The following is a 23,522-nucleotide window of genomic DNA, read 5'->3' as shown; positions in this document are numbered from 1 at the left end:
CCCCTGAGATCACATCTCATAAAGAAGAAAAACTGTAACAAAGTAGTTTTCTTTTTATGTGCCTACACATAAGAATATCAGCATACCCAAACAGAACTCTGATCTTCTATAACTCCTAAAGTACCCTGAAAAAATGCATCTGAAGAAAACAGATTATTTGCATTTAAGCATGCATCTGGCATCTTTTGCATGTATCACTTCAAATGCCAAAATAACAACATTATTTTTTCCATTCAATGCTAAAAAGTAAAGCAGAAGCTATATAGTGGATGCAAGCCACCAGAGATGACAGTAACATCTGGAGTTTCCAAGTAAGACAGACATGCACTTTCAAATTACAATTTTCCACCTTGCATGTTCTTGACAGATAAAAACTACACAGGAAAGTGTTTTGAATTTCTGTTACTGGAGTGCTGGCCCAGTCACCATATGACAGGAAGAGCTCATCATAGACATTCAGCTGAGCACATCACCTCACAAATTTAAGGCATTTAGAACACAGGCCCTAAAACCGGCAATCTAAATGTTCTAGCGCAGGCTTTCATGCACGTGAACAGCTGAATCCAACAACTACCAGGGCTAGATGTGATACTGCGGTCACTGAAGTATTATGGACTGCTGTAAGCCTGCTTGAGGAAAAGGCAAGCTAGAACACCTCAGTTTCCTGTATCCATGAAAAGTTTCTTCCAATTGTGTCACACATGGAAACAAAAAGTCACATTATCAGGGTTCTAAGAGAGTAACCTCATTCAGTACTCAGATGCTCCAGATCCCTTACTGCTGAAAGATCTGCAAACACTATACCTAACTACAAAGATAAGCCTTAACATTTAAATTCCAAATATTTCAACTCCATCTATAATATTTTCAAAGTTTTAACCGTGCAGCCACACAGTTTTTTGAAGAGTGTGTTCACTATACCCTTCATAAGACAGATAACTATCAGGAACTCCATCTATAATATTTACAAAGTTTTAACCGTGCAGCCACACAGAGTGTGTTCACTATACCCTTCATAAGACAGATAACTATCAGCTATTGTTCCAAGGCAGTTAATGAACAGACAAGTCAAGATTAAGGTAGATACAGCATGGTGAAGATGACCTACTTTTATTACTGTTCTGTGAAAACAGCTTCTGCTGTACCCACACATTCAGGTCAGCTTAACAGTAAGAGAATGTACTGACTGGGAAGAGCATCCTTTTTCAGTCACATCAACACACATGCTCTAATTGATGGATTATCAAGCACGGCTACTCGATTTTTTCTTTTAACCCTGTACATAGAGGACATACAAGCCACATCCCACAAAAATACTGGTCTTCTAACTACAGTTTAAGACCTGAGGCACTTCAACATGTCACTTTGCTTTAAATAATAGATGCATTGGCTTTTTCAATCAAGTGGTTCTTGCACTTCATGGTTATTACAATTTTATCCAGCACTTTTACCTGTTCCTTGATGTCTTGCAACTGTTGCTGCAGCTTCTGTACATCTGCATTGACATTAGTGTTGTCTTTGTCCTTCTGCAAAACTGGAATGTTTCCACTTGCTGTAACATTAAAAGAAAATAAAGATAAGTGATTATGCAGCAATCTAATGAACCAGGAATAATTATTCCAGTGTCACAGCTACAATTTTTCAATTATCTGAAAAATATGTTAGTCAACCATCTTTGATAATCTAACTAAATTCACTACACCATCACTGCAGCTCAACAAAGAACTTCTTTGGGTCCTTCTTTGAGTTTAATAGCAACACTTCTTTGACAAGTATTTCCATAATAATGACACTTGTTGTCCCTTAATGTTCTCAGATTTCTTATTTGTCAGCAAAGTTCCTGACATAAATATTTTTGCGTATGTTTAAGAAAAAAAAAAGCCAAATTCCTTCACATTGAAATTACTTTTTTATCTGCAGAGATGATTCTATTTGGTGTTCAAAATTGTCCAAGTGTCTTGGAAGCAGTTAATTTAAAATTTGAACAAGCTCAGATTAATACTCCTGTATTCGACTGATCTGGGAAGCAATATTATTATACCAAAGAAAAATTGTCAAGTGTTGAATTTCCAGTGTGAGTATGGAAAACCTGATTTTAATGACTATTTTTATATTTATCTATTTCAGAACATGATGACAATATTAATATTCCAATTCTCATAAATTCAACTGAAATGCTGTGCACCAAATAGACACACACAGAGCAAATACAAATAATTCATAGAAATTACTCAAGTCACAACAAGTTTAAAAATTAGTCAAAGGAGGAGATTTAAAACTAGACATTCTCTCAGAAAAGCTGCTTGTACCTAGATACAAAATACTTACCATTACTTCAGAGTATCAGAGATAAAAAAAAAATAAAATTATTTGCTCATTTGCACAATCACAGAAAATCTTCAGCTTTTACTTCTTAGGGTATTAGTAAGTGGCCAAGTCATCACATGTTTTGGATTCTACTCCAAATGCCAGAAGCAACTCTCCAGTGTAATTAATGACCGGTGGTGTTACCACATTTGCTGCTCCTGATGCAGAAAGTAGTGCAAACAGCAAAGGGATACCTGTGTTAGCACTGCTTTCATCAAACTTTTCTTCAGATAGCAGAGAAGTATTTAGATCATTTAAGAGAATGAGAATAGGTTGGTGGAGGAACATGAAAGAGTATGGGCTCTGGAGTCACTCACAAATATCATCACTGGTATCTTCTGTACCTTTCCCTCCGCAGCACATTATGAAAGGCACTCTTCGCTCAACCACTGCCCGACACTGTACACATTTCTTCATCAAGCTTGCACAATCTGTGAGAGCAGAGAAATAAATCAACTCTGAATCTTCCCACTTTGTTTTTCGTTTTTGCTATCCATGGGTTTGTTTATTCAGAGTACCTATATACAGCAATGACTTAACAGATGCTTATAATACAAAGAACTACATGACTTTATCTTCACGTAATTTTCTGCAAATCACACCTAAACAATGTACTGCTTGGGATTCAAAGTAAATCTATTCTCTATCTCCTTTTAAGATATTTCAAGTGAACAGGTTCCTCTTTCTCCATATGGATGTCTAGTCCACAAGAATTACAGAAGTTAAAAGGCAATCACACATTTGAGACCAGAACTTCCAAGAATGTCCCAGCTATCTGATTTTTTCTTTAGAACAAAGGATCTCACTGTCCAAATGCTCCAGGGGCAAAGAGATGCAGCTCTTTACCCTTGAGTAAACCTACATCTTTTGACAGAATTCTAGAAAGGGGGCTGTAATTTTTCAACTAAAGGCAAGTTATTGTCTCATAAATGCTAAAAGGTTACTGTGAATCAAGAGAGTGGGTCCTACAAAACACACAAACTTGAAGACTGTCTCATCCTGCTTGAACAAGATGGCCAGAAAAAAATCTGGAAAGAAATAATCTACAACTGTTAAACCTTCTGCTGTCCTTGTTAAAGCTTAGACTTGGTAACATGTACTACGCTGCTGAAAACCTTCATCACAGTAATCAATCTTTTTGTTGTCTTCTTTCCTGGGAAACGATTCAAAACAACTTCTCTCATCATCTTTCAACTGCAGACAATGAAAGAGTCCAGATCAGGCTAACTATAGTCAGTGGTTTGATGTCAGCTGCCTCAGCCAGAAGAGAGGATGAAATCAGACTTCTTTAGCAAGTCCAAGTAAGCAGTTACTCATGGGAACGATTACTTTCCCTCTTGTGTAGACCCTCATCAATAAGGACTGCTCTTCTCTAGGGAAATGACCCTTCAACAAAACCCTGAAATGTCTGGAGAAAAGTTGATAGCTCCATTCTCATCCACATATACTCAAAACCAAAAAATTTCAAGACCTTGCCTACCTATTTTACCATTACACAAGATAAATCAAAATGAACCATAACTGGTGCTCTTTGCAAAGATATATGATGTGACTTTTGGGGCAAAGACACCCTTGTGCAAATCTGTAGATTAGTAATGAAGCATACTAAGTATTTATTGATGATATTTTTTAAAACACCATTTGCATATCTGAATGCCTTGAAAAAGCTGCAACAAAACAACAAAATTAATTCTAATTACTACCAAGCGTTAATGATATACAGTAGGCTTCTATAATGTGAGAAAGCCTACTCACAGTTAAATAATTCAGATGAAAGAGCACACGCTTTCTAAATATTTGAAAATCTCCACTTTGTCCTCCAATTATCAGCATGACAAATAATGCCAAAATTCTGAAAATCCCATCAGACTACCAAGTAAATCAAACCTGAAATCAGATTACTGATTTCAAATTACAAATCAGAATTGTCACGGTTGAGATGGAGACATGACACACACGCGTGCACACTTGCTAATGGTTTTAGCAGTCTGATTAAAAACATTCTGTTTCACAATTACTTCCAAAAGAGGTTATGTAAAGTTACTTACTCTCACAGGCACACATATGACCACAAGGCTGGAAGAGCACTGCTGCCTTTTTGTCTGAACATACGACGCATTCTTCAATCTGTAAAGACAACACACACACACTTGAGCAAAGTGCATCTCCTGCTCTCTACATTAATCTGCAAGGCACATGGGCGTCAAGAATCTTCATCTAGCAGGGTTTTAAACTAATTCAGCATCTCAAAACGCAACTTGAATGAGTTATCACACTAACTTCTAAGAACAGGTATTTGCCGGCAATTTTCACACATTCAGTACAATGACAGGCACAGAGAAGCATTTAGACACCATAAATTTCTTTTTCTTTTTTCTCCTTTATTCCATCACAGACACTTAAATCAGGGTTGATCAGTCTGAAGAAAAGAGTCTCCAGGAAGATGTTATTACAGCCTTTCTGTACTCAAAGGGGCCTTATAACAAAGATGGGAACAAATGCTGGTCCTGTTGCAGTAGTACAGGGAGTAATAGTTTTAGACTAAAAGAAAGCCAATTTGCTAAAAAAAAGAAATTTTTTATGATGATGGTCATGAAACACTGGAATGGGTTACCCAGAGTGGTGGTAGATGATCCACCCCTGGAAACATTCACAATCAGGCTGGACAGGGCTCTGAGCAACACGACCTCATTGAAGATGTCCCTGCTCATTCCATGGTATTAGATGTCGGTCACATTACTGATTTTAAAGGCCCCTTCCAACATTCTATGATCCTAAGAAATTCACTTAAAAAGTACTTTTACAGAAATATTTTAATATTCTGGATCAGGGTTTCTCAAGTCCTTTTGCATGACTTGAGCTCTATATAGGATGGAATCATCAAATGGTATGGGTTGGAAAGGACCTTAGAGATCCTCCAGTTCCAACCCTTGCCGTGGGCAGGGACACCTTCTACTAGATGAGGTTACTCAGGGCCCCATCCAACCTGGCCTTGAACACTGCCAGGGATGGGGCATATACAGTATGATCATAGACACCACATACAATTCCATTTATACTGGCCTGGACCACCTCTTCCAGTTCATAGAACTGTTCTCCTGATTCATTAATTTCTTAGCCTTGCAGATATTACTGTAAGTTTTTTATACAGAAAAGTATAAGAGAAGTATTGACCAGATATTCCAATCTCTCAAACCAATTGAGCAAAAGAAATCAAAGGAAGGCTATCCACAAAGCTTAGCTTTTACCTGGGAAAGCTGATTTCCATAGATCAGCTTCTTTAGATGGATGAGTAGGGGCAGAACCCTCACTTTGCTGCTCCAAATCACTCAGTGGCAGAACCCTTTCACTGACTATAAGGACGTCTAGAGAAAAGGAGCTCCCTCTATGTTAACACTTGCCTTTTGAACATACACAATGCAGAACAGCGAATAGTATAAGGAGAATAAAAGAGTGAGTAGTAAAAACAGTGCAACTTGATATTTGCAATTCTTAGGCTTGCTCTGAGATGGAGGAAAAAACAACATACTACAGAAGCAGACTAATCAAATGTGTTTGGAAAAACTAAAAAAATCCCCCAAAAAGGAACAGTTTGGTTTCCAAAAAGAAACCAACCAAAAAAACCCCCAAAAAACCTAAAGCCAATCTAAAACCAAATATAAATCCAGGTGCAGAACATGACTTATTTTTTTGTAACAGCTAAAAAAAACCAGGACAAGAGTTGGTGATTACAAAGAATAAAAGAACACTCAAACAGAAAAGCAATGGGAAGGTATCCATAGAGTCAAAACTACTTGTGAGTAACCATTTGAGAAACCTTGGTGTCGAAATAGGGACTAGTTGATTCTCTGAAGGAAAAAGACAGTATAATGAAACTCATGTTTCCAAAGAAAAAGAACGTGAAGGCTGAAAGTAATTATTAACTACACAAACAAGCACATATTAACTCAGTTTACAGGCAAATCATCTTTCAAGCTAAGGAATAGAAGAACTCAATATTACTGAGGGAAATTATACTTCAGAAAAAGCAGCAATTTATCTTAACGTGAAGAAAAGATACCAGGGCAGAGGGGAAATAGTCTATTTCAATAAAGCATCCTCAGGTGACTGTATTAGGAACTCTGAGGGCTTGAACAATAAAGACGTTGCAAGGCAGGGAAAGGCAGGCATGACAGGCAAACAGAAAAGAGCAAGATATCATTATGATGCAAAATTAATTCTATCCAGTGAGACACGCGTAAGGCATAATACTGCGTAAAATAAGATGTATATCTCTTTTTCCCTTTTTTTCACTTTTCCATCATAAAAGAAAGAGAACCAATAAATTTCAGAGGTTTTTATTTACCTTTGTCCTAGACTGAACTTGTTCTTTACAGATGAGGCATTTTTTCACCCGTGGTGAGCACAAAGAGCACGTGGCAATGTGGCCACACGGGCCAAACAGAGTGTCTCTCTTCATGTCTGAACACACCATACATTCTTCTAAGGTTTCAGAATCATTGTTGATCATAGATGGACTTCGGGAACCAACCTGGCCACTACAAAGAAACCTTGCAGTCAAGCTTTTAATAATTAAAAAAACCCACTCAATTTAAAACGCATATCAACTGGCTGCTTACATACTCCTATGCACTCAAGCATCAATATATGATCATACAGCGATCTGAACTGCCTTCTCCAAGAAGTACAGTTGACACTGCAGTGCAAGGTTACAGTCGAATAAGGCATTGTACAGAAACAGGACACACAAGTCAGGACATCGTGCTGTGAACGCAAAACGTCCCTCCCTCTCGTCCTAAGAGCTTGCTTTCCTAACGGAGTCGTGCCCTGCGAAGGGCAGACGCAGCCCGCGGGCCCTGCCCGTCCCCACGCGCGGCAGGGCCGGAGCTCCGCGCTGCGCCGGCCCGCAGAGGGCGCGCGCGCCCAGCTCCCGCCACGGGCTGGGGCCGGCACGCACGGACACACACACGGACACACATGGACTGCGAAAGGAAACTAGCGCCTCGCTCTTTACCAGGGCAACATCCATAAAAACAGCCTCTCTGTCACATTTTAAGAGTACAGTTTTGATTTCCATACAGGAATTAAAGATGAGAATCATTTGCGGCAATGGGCGGAACGTAACTAGGACAAGGTGAATCCTCTGATACTGCGTGGACCTGATAACATGGTATTTCACTGAAACTGTAATTCCTAAAGACATCAGACCTACCCCTGCATTCTCTTTCCACAGACTCATACGGTTGTTCAGATTAATAGGCACACAGGTGACCATCCCCAAAGCAGCAACAACAGTGAATTCGTATTAGTTTATACCAGGCTTTGCCCATTTCAGTTATTAAAAGTTGTATGGACAGATTTTACAACTTTCCAGGCCAACCTGTTTGTAAAGCTTAGTTATTCTTCCAGGGATTTTCCCCCAACTGCCTCGTGAAGTTCTACCAATCCCCTCCTGAAGATTGTCACCTTCCCATTCTCCCCTCTCCCATGTTAATATGCATGAAAAACCTCTAAGACTTGGCTAAGTTTCAATTAATGTATTTGTGAATAGCATTCAGTGTACCATAAAATCCTAAAGAATTAAAAGTAAAAAAAAAAAATCCAAAAAAACCCCCCACACAAAAAGCCTATCAAACCCTCAGATCTGTATGTTTTAATTAGATATTGCTTATTAAAGGCTCAACATAAAAAAAAAAAAAAAAATCAGTTAATTTGTAGAAAGCAGACATTTGGAAACTGTTTATTTTATGAATATACAAACCTGACTTTTTCTTTGTGACATTTAGCCAATGCTTTGCAGAGACTTGGATCAGGGCAGAGATCGAGAGGGGACTGACCCTTCTTGTTACGAATGCCGAGGTCAGCCCCGTTGGCTGCCAGGAAGCAGGCAATAGATGCAGCACTCTTCTTCTCTGCTCCTTGAGTGCCAAGTCCCATTATTAACTGAAAGAAAACAAATATGTAAGCAAGAAAGACTCTCTAAACAGTTAAGAATAGTCTGGCTGAAGGAAAGCTACTTGACATGCACACATGCACATACACACAAATGTGTAATCCAAAGGAAGCGTCTCTAGAACTAAAATCAAAACAATTACTTCATTCTGAGTCAGCTATACTCAGTTTGCCTTTAAGGACCTAAAATTCAGCAAGGAATAGTTCTACTGAAGCACTCAATCTCCTGTACACCTATACTCACGTGTGAAGTGGCTGTCCTTCTATGTAAGCACTGTAAAGGGCAAAGTTCCACTGGGTATATTCAGAGCACACTTCAGTATATACTCAAATTGCTCAATTCAGACAAAATGCTATCACCACACTTGCACTGAAATCACAGCTGAGCGGAGAAGTGAATGCGCATCTACTTTTAGTTCAGCAAATAAAGTACCTGCCCAAGAAAGTAACTGAATTTCCATCTTTCTCAGCCTGGATGGATTAAAACCTGCTCACCGTCCCTATCTAATCACATAATGCTACTCTGCCCTTTTACAGCTGTTACTGTATCCTTGTGTCACCACAGGGTCAGATAGAAACACTAAGAAGGCTCACTGCCACAGCCCAGCAAGGAGTGGATTCCCCAGAGCATTCTGGGCTCCCAACATCTTTTTGTATTAAAGCTTGATCAGATGAAATGCACTAAATATAACATAAGACTACTGCTGGCATCATTAAGAATCCCTCAGCAAACTACACTACACTGTATTCAAAGGAAGTGCTTTGGCAAAGCTAGGGCAGCTCCAACTCAAGGAAATCCAGTTGCTTAGGGGAGCATTTTTTTAAACCTCAGTCTATATGGTTTGGTTTTTTTTAAATTAGAAGTTGTTATATCAATATGTATCACTAAGGCTACAAGACTTTTGAAGGTCACTTCATGAATTCAGATACTCCTCCTGCATTCTTCCTCATGATTAGGTAAGAACAGTACAGCTCCAAAGACTTTATACCAGGAAAATCAGTAAGTTATGGAAACAAATTGCTTTGTGGCGTTCAGATAACAGAAAATTTTCATTTATCAACTGAGATCACTTTTCTGCACTTCAATTACAGCACTGGCTGAAGCAAAGTAGAGATGTGCTCCAGCTTCAGCCCTGGTACTTTGGACTGTATTATTAATCTAACCAAGGCAGCACAACACCCAGTGAATGTGATTGGCTCCAAGGTTGGCAGAGTCATTGTGGAACACTCATCCACATCAGCCACAAAACCCCTAGGTCCTAAAATGCCTCTGCACGCTGTACAACTTGAAAACACCAGGACAATGTTGCATCCTATGACATTTCTCAGGAAGCCTGCAACTTTTCAGGCACAAAGAATGAGACCACCACTAAGCAACCCAGGCACAAAATATTCTCCATTATGTCTCAATGCCCAGTATGGCAGCAGCACACCTCTGGAGAGGGCTAGCCCTGAAACGCATCAACACAGGCCAGTCCCAGCCAATTCACCTGTGAGGGAGAAGTCTCAGTGCAATCCACAAAAACTGTATAAATATCATCTAAGTAATTGTAAGTTTGAAGCAGTAAACACTTTCCATTCATCTATTTAAGTTAAGATTTAGGCAGTAACATCGCTTAAAAGCATTTTAAGGGTCAGAAAGACAGCTTAAAGACACTTGTATATTAAAATTAATGACACAAAATGACCCTGGGAATAATAGAGTTATTTAGGATAAAAAGTGCTCTAGGCCAGAACAGTGTAATAAAGCAATTCAAATGACTTTTTTGTGGTGGTGGAGACTATACTTCAGAAAATTTCTCCTCCTCTCAGCTGCACAATCACCACAATATCCTGGATGGAAAACTTAAAAATTATTTAAAGAAATGGGGCTCGTTGCTCATAGCACTTGAGCACAGAGATGTTTTTCAGAATGGTACCTAAAATGAGTAGGGCTTTGTGTACTATCAAGCTTGATCACTACGTGCATTTTAGACAGCCTATCAAAAAACCAACTAGAGAAACCTGACAAAAATTGTTTTATGTAGAACATAAAATATCCTGAGTTAGAAGGAATTCACAAGGATCACCAAGTTCAGCTCCTGCCCCTGCACAGGACAGCCCCAAGATTCACACCAGGCGCCTGAGATCATTGTAAAAAAGTTTCCTGAACTCTGGCAGGCTTGGTGCTGTGACCACTTCCCTGGGGAGACTATTCCAACAGGCATAATGTTGGCATTCAGAAGGAGCTACTAAAAAAAACAAAAAACAAAAAACCCACAATGGTAAAGAATTAATTCAATTTAGTTCCACTTGTTAATTAAGTGAATGATAATCAGTAAAAAGTATTGTTTCATACTTTAAATACTTTAAATACTTTAAATACTTTAAATACTTTAAATACTTTATATTTTAAACAGTGGTCCAAGTAAAAAGTAACAAATCATACAATTTCAATGAGTTGCTGTCCAACCAATTTCATGAAGTATGAAAAAACCCTAAAATTCTGCGAGCAAGAGTTTTCTTTTCAGTTTACTCAACTGAAACAAAAATAGAAATAATTATTTCTACTATGTATGTATGTACTACAAAGAAGGACCCTACAGACCTCAGTAGGTTGGAATCTCCAAGACAGCAGTCCAAAATTAATTAAAATTTAGCCAAGCAAAAATGAGCTCTAAAAACTAAATATTTACAGAGATGTGTTGCTATCACATTGCCTAATGAAATGTGACACATTTTGCAACCTTTAAAGAAATTAATGAAGAAGAATAAAAAATCTCTCAAAACAAAACCTCAAGTCATCACATTTACAAAAAGAAAAACTTACTGATTCCCAGGCAAAATTATTAATCCTGTATAGTATCTATTATCCATCACCTGTATTTGCAATTCCACACAAGACAAATTCCCGACGTGTCCTTGCATAGCTTTAAAGGTCCAGATGCCTGCACATATTTTCACAGCTTCAATTCTGTCTTTGTTGATACCCATTTTTGGGCCAAATGCAGCTTAATATTTAAAACTGTTTAATGGTAAAATCTAGTTTACAGAGTTTTTACCTTACTGCCATTTAAATAAAGGTAGATAGGTACAGGTATTGTTGCCATTTTCTGTTTTTCACAAAAAGAAATTTTTAAGATAATTTGATTTGCTGATCATCTTAAAGCATTTTCAGCTATATTTACTCCATCTTTTACATTTCACATAAATAAAAACAAGCCAGTTTTCATCTCTTCTCTGCCAGAACTTATTCTTCTCCACTTAAACCTCCCAAATTTGTTAGTTGAGCAAAAATTTTCTCTGCAGCTAAACAAAGTGCAAAGAAATGGCCAGTAGTTGATCACACTCATAAAGGAGAGGAAATATTGGTTGATCATGATTTTTTTAAACTTCAAAACATTTTTAGGTGATCAGAGACACAATGAGGGAATTTTAAAATTTGTTTCTCCTATCTTTTGCCTGCTCTTTATCTTATTACTTCAATAGAAATTTTTTTTAAATTCCACTTTTTTAAACCAAGGATACTTGTCAAAGAAAACTAGAGACAACTTTAGTCTCTAAAATATAAAATCCCCCCAAAGAGAAGTTTAAAAGGTGATGGAAAAAAACCCCGTTTCTCCTGTTAAAACCCTCAAAACTCAAAATGCACAACTCTAGTTTCATTGTGGAGGCCATTAATAAGACTGGGCAGAGAAACCAATTTACGAAATGCTGAATCTGAGGAAAAAAAATTCCCTTCCATTCATTTCACAGTTAAACACATGAACACAAAGTATTCTAGACAGCTCTCGTAGAGTCCATTTCAGATCACAGAAACAACTGAACTGTAACCGCTCTTCTTGCCTCATTTAAAAGGATACATGCATTTTCTAACACATGCTTGTCATATTTCAAATCTCTTTCAAAGCTTTTTCCAGTGTATTTCAGTGAGATTCAGTAACCAATTTGAAAAAAAAAAATGTGTACAGTGGAATTATTGCTTTGAACAAAGACTTTTTATAAAGTTGGTGTATTTGTTTTTTTCTTAATGAAATGCAAAAACAACAACAACAAAATTTCTAATTTCAACCCTCAGTTAAAATTAGAAAACACATTATACTGTTAACTAATGGTTCAGCAGCTCTGATACACCATTATGTTGTGCATCTTTAATAGCTAAAAAAAAAACCAAATCTCAATCTGAATTGCTCCATAATTTTATTTCTCCTTTGCCTCTCAGGTAAACTGTAAACTTTGCCTCTATATATGGGGTTCACACAGCTTTTTGGGTGTGAGAGTTTCTTTTTTTCAGTAAAACATTTTGATTTTTATTACCTGGATGCTTTTTGACTACTTCCTTACTACAGCACAATTTCTGAAGTGAACTCTGTCAAAAATATCCATATCAATAAACATATTATTAAGATTGCCTTGTTCTAACAGAACATACTTGCAGAAAGTTAGAGAAACAACCAAGCAACTAAAGTTACAAAGACATGCAAGCTGCTGAATCACAGAAAACTACTTCAGTCTTATTCTGTACTGTAATACTGTTTAAGTTTCTTTTCAAAAAAGCTACTTGGATTTTTTGGCAGCCACACATGTTCACTACAGAAGATAAAATCGTAGAAATATTTTTGAGCTACATAACATTTTGAGCTTTCTTCAAACAAGGTAACGACTTCATGTGAAAAGCCACATGGAACAATATGATTTCTGCCTACACTGCAGTTTAATGCAGAATGTCTACATAAACTTATGCTGCCAAAACACAGTCCAACAGTACAGAAGTAAACAAAGAGACAAATACACAGGGGGAAAAAAAGAATAAATAAATGTGTTTTATTTACTGTGTTCTTTGATGGCTCCCAAGCAGTATCTACCTTGCCCACATCTTGCATGTCTTGGAGCTGGCGGAGCTGTGACAGGGTGTGGTGTCTCAGGGCTTCATGCAGGGGAGTATCCCCATCTTTATCCTGAATATCCAATTTAGCACCTGCACGGACTAAGAGCTGAAAAGAGAGAGAACCCAAATTTTAAAAAACCCCAAAAAAACAAAAAACATTCCCTTTTGGAATTAATTTCAGAAAATTATGGTTTAGGATTCTCTAGGAGGTTCTAAAGGGCTACTCCTATCTTGCTACAATTCACAGTTGAATTAATTTAAATTTATTTTCCTTGCCTGGAGCTCAGCTCTCAACCAAAGCATTTATCTGTCTCAAATATCAAGCTTATTTCAGCAGAAGGCTAATGCTTGCTTGTGCTCTGAATGCTACAAAAGACATAATTTGAGAGGATCCTTTCTACTTCCTTAGACTTTAATTCTTATAAGACAACATACAAACAATGTAATTTATTACAGAAATATGTACAATACTTGAGATAGGTATATATTCTTTACTATTATGTTTCAATGACCTCAAAAATCACCACTTTCACATCATACTAAACTTTACAACTTGATTTACAGTGTCCTCACATTAGCTAAGTAGTTGAGCGTGTACTTCCATTTACCCTAATTCAGGAGAAGACATAAAAACCAATGACACTATTAAAAACTCTCAGAACACTTTGGAAAGTAATGAACTGTAAGACTTGTCTCTAAGGCTAATTTTAGACACCCGTTCCTGTTCACATGACACAAAACAAGCACAAGGCTGCACAGGCCCTCCTATTCCTATGGCCTTTGCATACAGCCCTTCCATAATTCAACCCACCAGAATTTCTTAAAAACACTGTTGAAAAAAACAAAGCAACACATGCTGACACAAAAAATACCAACTGCCCCTAAAAATTAAACCCCATCACTATTGTTGCCATTCAGAACCCTGTAAGCAGCAGCTGAGGTTTTAACTTCAGTTTTTGAGGTTCTGCTACTCTGCAAAATTGGGATTAGCAGTAGAGACAAAAGGCGTAATCTAAAACCAGGAATATACAAAGAGGGATCTCCCTCTTTGGAACCCACATGCTTGCAAGGAGTTTCAGTTTCTCAGAACCAAAGAACCTCAGACTTCAGAACAGGCTAAAAGGAATTCAAAGCCTAATTTTCAAGGAGGTATCTGCCTGCAATTATTTGCAGCTTATCATTTTCCCCAACCTTCTCTTCCACAAGTGAAACCAAGAAAACCAGCTAATAGTTGACACAGTCTAGCCTCAACTTCTTACACTCTCTAAATGGATTTACTCTGGACCAATTTATTTTCTCATATTCATATCTTGTGTCTGCCACTAGCTCTTTACTGCTTTGAGCTTCTCCTGGAATCCTTGACTACCACAGAACTTCAGAGTCTTTGCAGAAGTTTAAGAAAAATAATTAAAAAAAAAGGCAAACCACTGCCCTTTGTCATGGCAGTAGGACTTTTAAAAGAACCATGCTACCTTTGACCACTATTCCACAAATGCCTGAGGGTACAAACCCAGTCCTGGAAGGTATCCAATAGGAATTAGTTCTGAAATATGGAGCCAACATGTTCTTTGCATGGCTACATGAGCTATTTTAGGACTTCTTAAAGTTAATCCAGTTCTGAAAAAACGGATAATCTACAGGGTCATTCACTTAAATGTTCTCAGCTATAAGCATGTCGGTGAAACACACATGCTAGTTCTTCTACATGCCTACCTTCCTGCTCTTCTGCTACATTCATATTGTATTTCCAGGTACTGTGTAAATTCCAGAAGGGCACAAGAGTTCACCAAACACAACTGCCAAATAGCTTGCAGGATGCAAGTGACACTGACTCTAGGAAATCATTCTTCTGGTAGCAAGCAGTTCCAGATATAGGGCCGTATCACATGTTTCACTGTAATGGGATCACACCCATCAGCCCTCAGCGAGGGAGAAACCTTATGGCTAAATAACACTTAACAGAACACAGGTCTGCATAGGGGGGACAATTCTGTGTAGGCCTGAATAAGAGACAGTTTTTCACACAAGATGACTCTGTAAAGAAAAAATATTACATCAAAGGCCAAGGCCAAGTTGATGTATTCACTCTGAGAGCAGTGAGTGCTCTCTCTGAGCCTCAAAAGCCCACAGCAGCAAGGCAAAAAGTCACACAGGTCCTCTATGAGAGTCCACACAGGCCAGAAACAGCAAGCTATGCCAGACTCATCACACTTCCTGTGCTAGCAAAAAAGCTTTGTTAAGTTGAAGCATTCACTTTTGCAACCATGCAAGCAAAAAACCAGGACAGCATTCCTTTCACCAATAGGGTACTCCTGTTCACTGCTTATAGGTCTCCCAAGCTAAGAGCAGGGAATGTCAAACACTCAGAGACAGAAAAGTAGTTTAGGTCATAAAAGATGTTTTGTGCTACAATTTGCAAAAGCTATGAGCAAGAACAATTACTCATACAGCAGGAGGCATCAGAAATGCTATTTGAAGATCCCCTTCCAGCACCACAAGATTCAGACAAGTAACAGCCAAACACATTCTTCCTTACTAAACAAGAAGGCATGCTGGAATTGGCAACCACACAGAGGAAACCATAATGCACATGTACAAAAATTTAGCATGCCTCAAGTGGCGTTCATATTGCTGACTGACCTTCTGTGCAAGTTGGCAGGCTTCTGAATTAAACAAAATCCAATCAAACAAACATGCAGTGACTATATGTTGTCAAATAATTTTTTAAATGTTCATGAAGTATTCCGATTTTAACAGCCGCCATCAGCTTCAGTCAAATGCCATTAACCATATGGCTTACTGCAAATCAGATACTTACCCTAACAATTTGTGTATGCTGTCGTTCAACAGCAAGATGAAGAGCAGTTTGCTGGTTAACATTCTGGATATCCAGGTTAGCATTGCCCTGCAAGATATTCAAAACATTACAGCATTATCACTCCAGCAATTTATCTACAGACAAGGCAGTCCATTAGGACACTATGACCCTGAACACATTTCCTAGTTAGGGGATTTGAGAACAGAAGTGATTAAATACTTCAATTTTTCACTGTACAGATGTTGATCTGTTGAATGAAACTAGGTATCCAATTTTTCAGTCCCTCTGCACCATTAGACCATTGTAACAATCTCAAAGGCAAATTTGACCTTTAAAGCTCAACACGTCCTTCCCTCCTCCACTGCTTCTGCATTGCGACTGCAGGCGTAAAGCAGCCAACTATTTTCACATCAGATGGTTAACCAAAGCATGACATTTAAATCCTTCTGAGAAAAGAGTCCTACCTGATGCACCAGAAGTTCAGCCACTTCCACATGATTATTAAGAGCTGCCAGATGTAAGGCAGTGTAACCATCATCTTTTTTCTCATCAACAATCCACGGTCGTGGTAACTTGGACAACAACACACGCATTGCGCTGAAAAAAATAAGCAGAGATGGCATAAACACTCCTACAACATATGCTGAATGACAACAGGAGAACAACATTAATTCTCAGAACTATGCAGTAGTGGCTAAAATAATTTTTATCTTTTTTCAAACAGAGAGAGTGGGTGAAAAGCTATACCAACAGTTTCAAAGCAGAATAATTTCATGTTCACTTTCTTCTCATTAAAGCACACAAACAAACTATACAATGCCTAGAACAGTGTGAGGATCAGGGTTTTTTTTTAGAAAAATGCTATCTAGCAGTAAAAATTACATTAAAGAAGCATTCAAACAAACTCTGAAATGTAGACAAAAGAATTTTCTCCCTCAAAATCTTTATAGCGTCCTTTACTTAAGTATTTATGACCAAGTTCCACTACATTAGATTTCTTTAACATCATCACTTTATAAACTGATGCCATGGGCTGCAACAGTTAAAACTCAGTTTCTGAGAAAGAAAATGGAGGAAAATCTCTTAAGCACAGACAAAATAAATGCTGAAACTGTGACGTGAATACTAGTGGGATAGTCTCTTAACATATAATGGTTGAGTATAACATACCATGGCAGTGTCTGGTAGTCAGGGGGTAGGGTGAAAGAAAAGCAACTGGATTACTACAAGTATTAAAGCAGACTAAAATCCATGAAGTCCAATGTTAACCTTCAGTTAAGAGTATTAACAATACAACACTAGATAAACAAATTGCTCAATCTTGTATTCTCTGAGAAATACAGTTTTCTTAAGCTTACATGTCTTCACTTAGCTTTTGGAATACATAAGTTACCAAACTTAAACCCCTTATTGTCTTATCTTTATAAACAGCATATGCAGCTCCCTTATGACAGTTCCTTAAAGACAAACACAAAACCAGAAACTGCTACAATCCTGTGCCAAGAAACCTCTTCTATCATCTGATGTTTCCCTACTGTTGAAGGAACATGATATCTACAGGAGAAACAGGGCTTCTACACAAAATTCAAACTTTTAAAATCCAAGTAATCCTTGCTAATGCAAGTGGAACCACTCAGTCACACAGTGCCTTGCGAGGCAGATAATCTATCTGAATTAAACAGTTCCTCATTAGAGTTCTGGTATCAAAAATGTGGGACCTCAATAATCCTCAGAAAAAGCCTCATAAATTGAACCTCTCAGCTTTTACTTAAAAATATCCTCATAAGGTATGAATTATGAAGGTATGAATCCCAGTTCATTCCAATCATCTGTCGCCTTGAACATCCACACTGAGGTGAAGTGCTATTCACTCCCAAGCTCTCTTTTAGAACAAGCCAATGAGTTTCCTATAAAAAAAAAACTAAAAGCTGTGTCTGGGGACAGCCCACCCTAATAAGCCCTCCTTGAAAGAAGAGAAGTCTGTGAGGTAGACTACTGTACCAGTAAGGAAGTGCAATCCTTCCTACACACTGCTCAGATCCTCCCATAAAAGACTCTGCTTAATAAACATCTCCATGTTCTCCTGCTACTCAATGCGCAACATAAACCTCTGGTTTCACACTTATGCTGCAGCTGCCAGAACGGTGTATTAAGTGACACTTTTTTGCCCCCAGAATCAGAGGGTCTAAAGGAATCCCAACTAACCTACTGCGTTTTCAAGCCACAAGGTCATACAAACCCATAGGAAACCAACTGCTACATGGAGCATCCATAGCCAGGCTGTTCTGGATGTCTGTCCTCCTCAGAGTGGACAGAAGCCATTCTCAGCCTTTTAGGATTTTTTGTTTTCCTGGCAGATAGCTTTTCTCATTTCCTCACAGTCCAAATCACTTATAACACAGCAATAAAAGACAACAACACTTAACAGATTGTACATTGCTCATTGTGAGCCACTGCTCAGCTTCTATTCATAACGCCTTCTACAGCTCTCTCAGGTTCTCGGAAGAAAAGACTAGAATCCTTCAGAAAAAAATGAACAATGGCAACATTACTTCATTGAGAGGTTCATTTATGCAGGATTTTTCAAAATTAATGATATAATTTGGTAAAACTGAAGTTACCAAAGCTTTATGAAATGTGGCAAAATTAACCAGTATCAGTTGTACTGATAAACATAGTCTATTTTGTAATGCAATGATTCTGTATTTTCAAATCTTGGCACCATCAGAACTGTGTTTAGCTGCTTTAGGGGAGCATGTCTGGAGCACTATGGCTTGCTTGGTATCTGGGCACACCACCACACCAGCTCTTCAGAATGCTAGGCTGATACAATACAGTACCAACAGCACAACAAGCCTTCTACAGTGGCTTCCCACAGGGCATCATGTCATGTAAGCTCTTTATCTTCACCTGCCAGGCTCAGTGCTTCTAAAGACCTCATAAAGCTCTTATCTACTGTGGATAGTCTAAAAAACACAATAAAAAATTCCTGAAAATTCCCTATGACTGACAGAAGCAATATGACTGTGAGCAACCTGGAAAAGGTGGGGCAACAATAACCTAACAAAACAAACAAACAAACAAACCACCAACACATTTTTCTTAAAACTGCAACTACAACTTGAGGAACACTATGGAAGGGCATCAATACTAATTATAGCCAGCATGTCTCCAAAGTAGCTCTAGTAATGAAACAAGAAACTGTCCTAACCAACTCAATATTTTGTATCCTTTTCTTCAGTAAGGAAATAAAAAAATTGCCAATTCTATAGATAAAGAAAATCTACAGTACATTGACACACTTCATCAGATTCCTCAATACATAGATGTACTTGAGAAATACTACTAACATTTCTTTAATATACCTCATCTTTGAAACAAAAGTAAGATACCAACTGACTCAGCATTTTGTATGCTGTGAAGAAAAATCACTCATCTTAATATTTGTGTGAATGTTATCCTTACCAGATCCTCTTTCAAATCTTTAGTTTGCTGTCCTACACCAGAAAAATTTTTATCTGAAGTTTGACTGAAAAATATTTGGAGGTACCTTGCTTTCAGAGAAATGAGATGCCTGTTAATATTTCTGAATGCTTTTAAGGTGCATTGGTCTTACTGGAAAAACAGAAGGACCACCAAAACAATTAAATAGCATATGTATGGAATAGATTTTTCTTACTGTTCACAGCAAATCATCGAAGCGCCAGGAACCACTACTCAGTTGTTTCTTCTAATTCAGAAAAAGACTGTAACTCTTTCAGATCATGCTATATTATGGGACAGCAGGCTAGGACTCTTTCAAGGAATGGCACCTTAAAATTCTGCAAGATATTAATATGCTACAATGGTAAATTCAGCTTAGTGGCTGCATCCTCCTCCTCATTAGATGAGAGGTAGTTTCTTTCAATTTTTACAGGATTTTCTAGAGCTACTGCCAAAATTTTGACAGCTAAGTGGCTACCATTCAGAGCAGCACTCACTGGAACAGGCATACATCATAAAAAGTCGCATTAGAGAATTAATGTTGCCAATTACACAGCAATTCATGATTCACTCTTCCCCATGAAGTATTACAGAAGAAGCTGGGTTGTATTGCTCTGTTTTGAAGACCACAACATAGTTGTAAAAACTTGCTTTTATCTTGTATACATTAAACAAACCACAGACTACTTTCACTGCAGTCATACTGCAAAGATCAAGAAATCACCAATACTATTAGCAATCCTGACCATGAAAATACCTAAAGAAAAATTTTCAAACTATTATCTTCAGTGTATTTAACTGTAACAGATTACATGGCTGTCTGAGGAGCTGCAAAGATTACTGATGAAATGCTTAAAACTCTTAAGTGAAACACTGAACTTATGCCATCACTATACTATTTGTACATTATTACTAAAGCATCATCAATAAAAAATTTAGTAACAGGCAAGCTTTGGTATTTGTTGGTCTGCAGTATTTTCAGCTTAGTGGGAAGCTCATAAAAAGATTTTGGCCTTTTTTACCTGGATGCCCTGTAGCAACTTATGAAAATTTCTAATACAACAAGAAGATAAAAACTCCAGTGAGAATTGTTGAGGGAGTTATCTGTAAAGCTTTAATAGGGATAAATAAACTTTTGCTTCTTTTTTAGGAGCTAAACACGTGCTCAGTCAAAAAGGACTGAGAAAGCTGATGTGTGCATGGGGGCTGAGATGGAGGTAGCTGCTGCTTTCCCAGGTGCAGCTGGTGGGAGCACACTGATTACACTGCCCAACGTAATTCATCTCCATAAAATGACAGCCCAGACTCTAATAGTTACAAGTGATTTGGTCAAAGGAAGATCCACCAATATGGTGCTACATTTAATTTGAGATGTAGAAGAGTAACAGCAAATGCTGCTGTTGCATGCATCTTTATTTTATCTTGCCACGTGAATAATACTTTCTTTTTGTTCTTTTTAGTTCAGGTTTTTAGATAATCTGGAACCACAGCTTAACATATATAGGACCACAGAATCATTTGGGTTAGAAGAGACCTTACAGATCACGTCATTCCAACCCTTGCCATGGAAATTCAGCAGCATGAACTGTGTTTTGCAACGTAAGATAAATCACAGATCTGAACAACACACTAATTTACTTTTAGCCACATAGAGCACTTGTTTCAACACCAGTTACCAACATTAGACATACAAAAAAATATTATTCTTATAATGAGAAGTCAGCATATGGTGTATTATTCATTACCGACCTACATATAAAGTGTTGGGTTTTAAGTAGTACTTTGCTCACAGAATTTTTACAGATGCTCATCAGTATTATCTGAGAATGCAACATACAATAACAGATCTATTTGGAAAATCTACAAGTCCTTGTAAACAAGATGAAGCCAACACCTCATTGTATAAAAACAATTCCAGATTTAGCAGTCTTAACTGCAAAAACATCCTTGCACCCTGTTTTAAAAAAACATGAACAAAAACTAGAGAAGATTCTCTGTCACCAACTGCAGTTTGACTGCAGAACAAGGTAAATGAAGAAGGTTGAGGGTTTGTGGGATAGTGGTGGGGTGGGTTTGTTTGTATAGCCTTTCAGGGTTTGTTTGATAAGGTTTTATAGAAACAAATACTTAAGCAGAAAAAATTAGAAAGGCTACTTCACAATCTGCATAAGCACATTTAACTTAAATTGCTACTGAAAGACACAATCCCACTTTTTTCCCTGCACTTCAGCTCCTACATTATGTTAACTGTACAGACACATCATTTTCTAGCAAGTGAAACAACCTGCCAGACTCCTGATTTGGCAAGTTTGCTTTCAGACAGATCAATGAGATAATCCAACCTACCCCGCAACTTCATGATCCCTAGAAGCAATAGGAGTAAGGGAATGACAAAGCCAGAGCTGCAGGGAGGGCAGACAGCCCTTTCCAGAAGCAAAGTCTTAGATCAGCATAAACTTATCAGCAATCCTATCACCACAGGTTGTAATGATTCACTGCACTTTCTATTACAGGTTTTTCTACTTTCATGCCTTTCTCCTCCCTCAGCTCAGGTTTCCACTGTCTCAGTGTGACATGGTTTCATAATGTATTTTACAGTAATCCTGGCTTGAAGTATTCTCCACATACACACACACCACCTCCACCTCCTCCTCTCCAGACTCCTAACCCTGGCTCATCTAAACCCATTCACCTGCCTCCTGTCAGAGCCTCAAACAGTTGAAGGAACAGCTCAGATTTAAAGACAGCTTCCATGGCAAAGTTTTCTTTCAAGACTGTGTAGTCCGACATGCATTTCACAACCTAACAGAAGAAAAACCACATTTTACTAAATCCCTTTCTTGTCCTGTTGACTACCACCTCTGCTCAAAAAAAGCTCCCACAAAGTGGTCCCGACACAGCATCTGAAAGGTCATCCCCTTCTGCTGGATTATTTCTCATATGGAATAGTACTCCAAGCCTGCTCACTGTGAAGCCAAAGAAACATTTGTACCAACATAGTGCAAGAAGTAACACAGGAGCAGGACAGCGCTATTTTTGGCAACCATAAGATCGTAAGTGCACGTCAGCACACAACTTCAAGCCAAATCAGCTCCCTGATCTGATTCACAGCATACTCACTGTGCAGTACAGAGAGAACCACTGGAAGAATGAAGAAGGAAGTATCTATGTTTCAGGAACAAGCAACAGGAAGAGATTATTACCTTAGACTGGTACTACTGAGCACACTGTACCTTGAATTTAGAGTTCCAGACAGAATTAGTTTCTTACCAATGGTCTAGTTAGTAAAAGTTTAAGTAGGAGGCTGTTTCCTTCTTTTTGCTTCTCAGATTTTCAAACATCTCTTGCTTTCAAAAAATCAATTTCAATACACATGTAGCCAAAGAAACAATGAGGTATATACATTTACATGGAATTCACAAGAAGGTATTGCACAACACTTAGTCTTCAGTGAATAATTATGAAAACAAAGAGAAAAGAAAAAATGTGACTTCAGGCAGAAAGCAACAGAAGTTACAGGGTAAGCAGTTACCAAGCACAGGACAAAATCAACACAAAAAGAAGCACCAAGGGAAGTATAAATCCAAGATACTGGTCTGCTCAGGACTTTGCAATTCACTCTCTACCTTACCATACTGAACTTTGTAACTACTAATCACATTAATGTTAATTGAATGGTATTTTGATTTATTAAGTTTGTTTCATTTTAGATTGAGATATTTTCACCTTTTTCATCCTTCCTGCTCCCAAGCAAAGCGTTTGTCTGCAAAATACAGAGAAAATCTTGAAGTATTTGGGTTCCTGACAGTTGTATTTAAATGCTAAATTTCAGTTATTCTTTTTTAAAGAAAACATTGCATATACTCCCCATGAATATGAAAAATCTCTCTTCATATTTTTGAATGTGCAGTTATTAGTCTTGCCATGAGCCAATTTTGTAAACATGAAAGATTAATGCAATGAGCTGTTCCCTTGATTTCTTCTTTTTTTCTTTTCTTTTAAACAATTCATTTTTTAAAAGAACAGTAGCACCTA

The 23,522-nt window shown here is 37.9% G+C and overlaps 1 protein-coding gene across 5 annotated transcripts in view; it reads right to left on the bottom strand.

Moving 5' to 3' along the window:
- The window catches only part of MIB1 (MIB E3 ubiquitin protein ligase 1), a 78,404-nt gene that overhangs the window by 9,805 nt on the left and 45,077 nt on the right, over positions 1 to 23,522 (bottom strand). For 2 of the 5 annotated variants that reach the window (XM_041477762.1, XM_041477765.1), the window contains exons 13-20: positions 16,469 to 16,601; positions 16,005 to 16,091; positions 13,131 to 13,292; positions 8,129 to 8,310; positions 6,713 to 6,905; positions 4,416 to 4,494; positions 2,685 to 2,798; positions 1,452 to 1,552 (exon numbers count right to left, since the gene is read on the bottom strand). In XM_041477762.1, coding sequence (XP_041333696.1) covers positions 1,452 to 1,552; positions 2,685 to 2,798; positions 4,416 to 4,494; positions 6,713 to 6,905; positions 8,129 to 8,310; positions 13,131 to 13,292; positions 16,005 to 16,091; positions 16,469 to 16,601 — 1,051 coding nt within the window. The remainder of the gene's footprint in view (positions 1 to 1,451; positions 1,553 to 2,684; positions 2,799 to 4,415; positions 4,495 to 6,712; positions 6,906 to 8,128; positions 8,311 to 13,130; positions 13,293 to 16,004; positions 16,092 to 16,468; positions 16,602 to 23,522) is intronic. The other 3 variants (XM_041477763.1, XM_041477767.1, XM_041477764.1) reach the window with 2 other exon arrangements.

The sequence above is a fragment of the Pyrgilauda ruficollis genome, unplaced genomic scaffold, assembly GCF_017590135.1.
Source record: "Pyrgilauda ruficollis isolate IOZ18807 unplaced genomic scaffold, ASM1759013v1 scaffold41, whole genome shotgun sequence".
Taxonomy (NCBI): Eukaryota; Metazoa; Chordata; class Aves; order Passeriformes; family Passeridae; genus Pyrgilauda; species Pyrgilauda ruficollis.
This window is presented reverse-complemented; position numbering and strand designations above follow the sequence as displayed.